Source organism: Chaetura pelagica, unplaced genomic scaffold, assembly GCF_000747805.2.
Source record: "Chaetura pelagica isolate M959 unplaced genomic scaffold, ChaPel_1.0 scaffold698, whole genome shotgun sequence".
Classification (NCBI taxonomy): Eukaryota; Metazoa; Chordata; class Aves; order Apodiformes; family Apodidae; genus Chaetura; species Chaetura pelagica.
The window spans coordinates 627,455-632,278 of NW_009954236.1; the positions used below are offsets into that span (position 1 = coordinate 627,455).

The window sequence follows — 4,824 nt, forward strand, 5'->3', positions numbered from 1 at the left end:
CTGGGGATGGTGCTGAGGGACATGGGGCAGTGGTGGCCTGGGCAGGGCTGGGGGAGGGGTTGAACTTGGGGATCTTAAAGGGCTTTTCCAACCCAAACCATCCCATGATGTTATGATTCTAAAGTGAAAGGAGCTTTCCTGCCTGTGAGGGTCCAGAGGAGCCTGAGCACCCACCTCAGCACCACCCCCAGGGCCTTGGGCAAGGACCAACACCTGGAAAAAGGTGGAACACATGGAATTCACTCCCCTGGGTGCACTGGGGGGGGGGTTGGTTGTTCCACAACAACTCCCCCTGGCACTGACCCACCTAGATTTTCATGGAAAACACCCTTTTTATTGGAGCATCCTTTCCCCACGGGGCCCTCTGCCCGTTTTTCTAACCCCTCCAAAGTTTTCCCACCCCCTGGAAAACCCTCACCCACCACCTTCCAAAAACATCCCAACGTTTTATTAAAAAAAAATAATAATAATTTACTGCATCTTTATATACAAACTGCAAGAAATGTTCAACTTACAAAATACTGCCATTTCACTCCTTGCAGAAGCAGGAGGAGGGAAGAGGGAGATTTCCAGGCAGGAATCCAGCTCTGACTCCAGGGAGGGACATTTGGAAGGAGCAGGGGGGGTCACTTCTTGTCACACAAACAAGGTGAGGCCCCAACCTGGTGATGTGTGAGGGGTTTAGGGGCTCTTGGGTGAGCCCTGGGAGCAGTTCTTTTGGATTTCATGGAGTTACAGGGAAGAGAATCTAAGGAAAGGCAGGAGGGGTAAATCTGCACCCCCTGGAAGATTCAATCCTCTGGCTTTTTCCCCTGAGGAAAGATCCTACGTGGATGTTTCTGAGATTTCAAGGTCAAGAGGCAGAGCAAGAGCTCACCCAGACCTAATTCCATCATGTCTGTGCTTGGGAAGTGATCCTGCTGCCACTGGGTGTGCCTGGGCACCCCGGGATCCAGCTGGGGTTGAGGACAAGCCTCATGGCCTGGAGTTCACAGCAAAATGCACCGAGATTTCAATGTGATCATTGAGGGAAAACCAGGAGCAGGTTCTGACCTGCTCTGGGGGCTGTTTGCAGGTGGCTGAGCTGCTCCTGCTGCCAACAGGGAATCATGGGATCCCAGGCTGGTTTGAGTTGGAAGGAGCCTTAAAGATCACCCAGTCCCACCCCCTGCATGGGCAGGGACACCTCCCACCAGCCCAGGTTGCTCCAAGCCCCATCCAACCTGCCCTTCAGCACTGCCAGGGATGGGGCAGCCACAGCTTCCCTGGGCAACCTGGGCCAGGCTCTCACCACCCTCACACCAAAGAATTCCTCCCTAACATCCTACCTAAATCTCCCCTCTCCCAGTTGGAAACCATCTCCCTTCATCCAATCTATACAATGGAAGGAGCAGGAGCTGCTGGGAACATCTGGAACCAGAACCATCCATCCATGTGTCTTCTGGCCTCAGTCCTACCAGTTCCCTGCAGAGCCCAGAGCTCTTCCCTGGCTAAATCCCTACTCCTGGATCCCCCACGCTGTGTGGGGAGCACCCACGGGGCTGGGAGCAGGGGCTTAGCACACCAGGGGTGCTGCTGGAGCCAGTTGCCCACCACTCATCTCATACAGCATCTCTGCCATCAGCTCCAGGATGTCGGCGTTGCCGATGACCGGGCGGAAGAAGAGATCCGTGATCAGGGGGGCAGGGATGGACTTCAGGGTGGAAGAGATCAGTAAAATTCGGGCAAAACGACCCTGGTCCTCGGGGTGAAGGGGCTGTAGGACCTCCCGGAGAGCTCGTTGGGCTTCCTGCTGCAGGCTCTGGATGTAGAGGGAAGCTCTCAGCCCGGGAACGTCTGCTCAGGGAGAGGAGGGAAATCCAGTGAGGAAGGAACTGAAAACCAGTCCCAGGGTTCTCCCATTCCCACCATTCCCTGTTGCCCAGAAGGGATCATTGAGGCCACGCTGAGTTGCAGGCAGAGCTCCCAAGAGGTGGCTGCTCCAGGGCTGCCATTTGAGGGTGGAAAAGTAATTAAGAGGGAAACCCCCACAGTGCTAATTAGATCCCGGGGTCCTGTGCTGGCTGGCGGGGGTCTGTGCTTTGGCACTTGTCACCCCCTGTCCCCAAGGGCTTGGTGAGGGTTGGTGCTGAGGAACCAGCTCTGCACGGGTGGGGTGTGGGGTGGGATGGTCATGAGTGGGGTGAGATCTGCTCTGTGGGGTGGGATGGTCATGGGTGGGGTGAGCTCTGCTGTGTGGGGTGGGATGGTCATGGGTGGGGTGAACTCCCCCTTTGTGGGGTCGATGGTCATGAGTGGGATGAGATCTGCTCTGTGGGGTGGGATGGTCATGGGTGGGGTGAGCTCCCCCTCTGTGGGGTGGGATGGCCATGGGTGGGGTGAGCTCTGCTCTGTGGGGTGGGATGGTCATGGGTGGGGTGAGCTCCCCCTCGGTGGGGTGGGATGGTCATGGGTGGGGGGAGCTCTGCTCTGTGGGGAGGGTTGGGATGGTCATGGGTGGGGTGAGCTGGGTTGGGATGGTCATGGGTGGGGTGAGCTCTGCTGTGTGGGGTGGGATGGTCATGGGTAGGGTGAGCTCCCCACTGCACAAATGGGGTGGTCATGAGTGGGGCAGGATGGTCACGAGTGGGCTGAGCTCCCCTGTGTGGGGTGGATGCCCACGGGTGGGGGGTGAGCTCTCCTAGAGCCGGGCACTCACCGGGGTTGAAGAGGATGGCTCCCTTCAGGTAGGCATATTCCTTGGGGCTCAGGTCCAGGCTCCAGAAGGTGTTGAGGCAGCACTGCAGCCTCTGCACGGCAGCCAGCGGGGGCTGTGTCCTCCCGGGCTCCTGCCCCTTGCTCTGCCCATCCAGCAGGATCTTCTTGAGCATGCTGGGGGCTGGCACCTCCATCACCTCGAAGGTCACCACCTCCTGCACCAGCCCCAGCAGGAAAAGCGGGACCCAGCAACCCTCCAGCAGCAGGAACTGGTCCTCTCTGGGAAGCAGGTGGTAAGAAGGGAGGTTTTTCATGAAGCTGAGGGTCTTGACCAGGACGTTGGAGGCTGCTTGGCAGGTGGGACGGGGGTTGCGCAGGCAGACGGTGCGGGGCTGGTGGCACCAGCAGCGCTGCTGGGCTGGGCTGGGGCCCTGCTGGAGCTGCTGGCTGAGCAGGCTGTACAGGATGGCAGGAGATTTGTCCTCCCCGTGGCACCTGCACCGCTCACACTCCACCTCCATCCCCCTGCTGCTCATGGCTGAGCTGCTATATCCTCAGGAAAACAACAAAAAAAACAACCCCACAAACTCAACTCTTCCCCCCCCTTCAGCTGGAAAATCCTTGGTTCTCCCAGGCCAGAGCTGCTCCAACCTGCTCTTATAAGGCTGGGTCACCAGAGAAACACCCCTCCACAGCCTTGACCGTTTGGTGATTAAAGAAAAACACCTCCCAGGCGTCCCCGGGTTGATCTTTTCGGGCGGTGTTGTTTTTTTTTTTTTCCCCCTGCCCTCCCAGTCCCTCCCCCCCATAACTTAGTTTTCTCAATGGAGGGGTTGGGCCTTATCACAATTACCCCAGCAGGATAAACAGAGTCATTAACCCAGCCTGTACCATGGCACCAAGGCCCCAGGTGCAGGAGGTTCACACACACACACACGTCTGGGCTCCACATCCCCACGGCCTTGGGAAGAGCAACCTGGAAATGGTGTTATCAGAGGCTTGTTTGCCTGACCTTGCTGAGGGGAGACGGGGCTGGTGTGGTGGAGGGAGGGAAGCCCAGCCAGGCAACAGGCTCCTGGGGGGTCAATCCCAGGGAGGGACTGGTGGTTTGTAGCCCTCCCAGGAAACGTGGGGCAGGGGAAGGGTGAATTCTCAGGTTTTCAGCTTAGAAGCATGGGTTGGTTGGGTTGGAAAAGAGCTGGAACATCCAGTCCAAGTGTTCCCCCAGCCCTGCCCAGTCCCCACTGCCCCGTGTCCCTCAGCACCATGTCAGCACCAGGGCTTGGAAGCCCCTCCAGGGATGGGGACTCCCCCCTGGGCAGCCTGGCCAGGGCCTGACAACCCTTTGGGGAAGGAATTCTTCCCAATGTCCAACCTAAACCTTCCCTGGTGGAACTTGAGGCTGTTTTCTCTTGTTCTACCCCTTGTTCTTGGGGAGCAGAGCCCGACCCCCCTGGCTCCAACCTCCCCTCAGGCAGCTGCAGAGCCAGCAGGTCTCCCCTCACCTCCCTGTCTCCAGGCTGAGCCCCCAGCTCCCTCAGCTGCTCCTGCTCGATTTGTGCTCCAGCCCCTTCCCCAGCTCCGCTGCCCTTCTCAGGACACACCCAGCCCCTCAATGTCTCTTTTCTGACTCAAAACTGACCCCAAGCTGAGCCTTCTAGAATATTGCATCCAGTTCTGGGCCCCTCAGTTCCAGAAGGACAGGGAACTGCTTGAGAGAGCCCAGGGCAGAGCCCCAGAGATGCTGGAGGGAGGGGAACATCTCCCTGCTGAGGAAAGGCTGAGGGAGCTGGGTCTGTTGGGCTTGGAGAAGAGGAGACTGAGGGGCCACCTCATCCATGGGCACAAATCTGTTCAGGGCAGTGTCAGGAGGACAGAGCCAGGCTTTGTGCAGTGATGTCCAGTGACAGGACAAGGGGCAGTGGGTGCAAACTGGAGCCCAGGAGGTTCCATGTGAATCTCAGGAAGAACTTCTTTGCTGTGAGAGTGCCAGAGCCCTGGGCCAGGCTGCCCAGAGAGGCTGTGGAGTCTCCTTCTCTGGAGACATTCCAACCCCCCTGGCCACGTTCCTGTGTGATGTGCTCTGGGTGCCCCTGCTCTGGCAGGGGGGTTGGGCTGGGGGAGCTT

At 58.4% G+C, this 4,824-nt stretch overlaps 2 protein-coding genes across 2 annotated transcripts in view; one reads left to right on the top strand and one right to left on the bottom strand.

The window, feature by feature from the left end:
- Window positions 1-3,011, bottom strand: part of LOC104394143 (G patch domain-containing protein 3-like) — a 12,032-nt gene extending 9,021 nt beyond the window's left edge. Inside the window, exons 1-2 of the mRNA XM_010003697.1 lie at window positions 2,699-3,011; window positions 1,594-1,836 (exon numbers count right to left, since the gene is read on the bottom strand). Of these exons, the coding sequence (XP_010001999.1) occupies window positions 1,594-1,836; window positions 2,699-3,011 (556 nt within the window). The remainder of the gene's footprint in view (window positions 1-1,593; window positions 1,837-2,698) is intronic.
- Window positions 3,010-4,824, top strand: part of NUDC (nudC nuclear distribution protein) — an 11,461-nt gene continuing 9,646 nt past the window's right edge. The window contains exons 1-2 of the mRNA XM_010003698.1: window positions 3,010-3,054; window positions 3,170-3,227. Of these exons, the coding sequence (XP_010002000.1) occupies window positions 3,010-3,054; window positions 3,170-3,227 (103 nt within the window). The remainder of the gene's footprint in view (window positions 3,055-3,169; window positions 3,228-4,824) is intronic.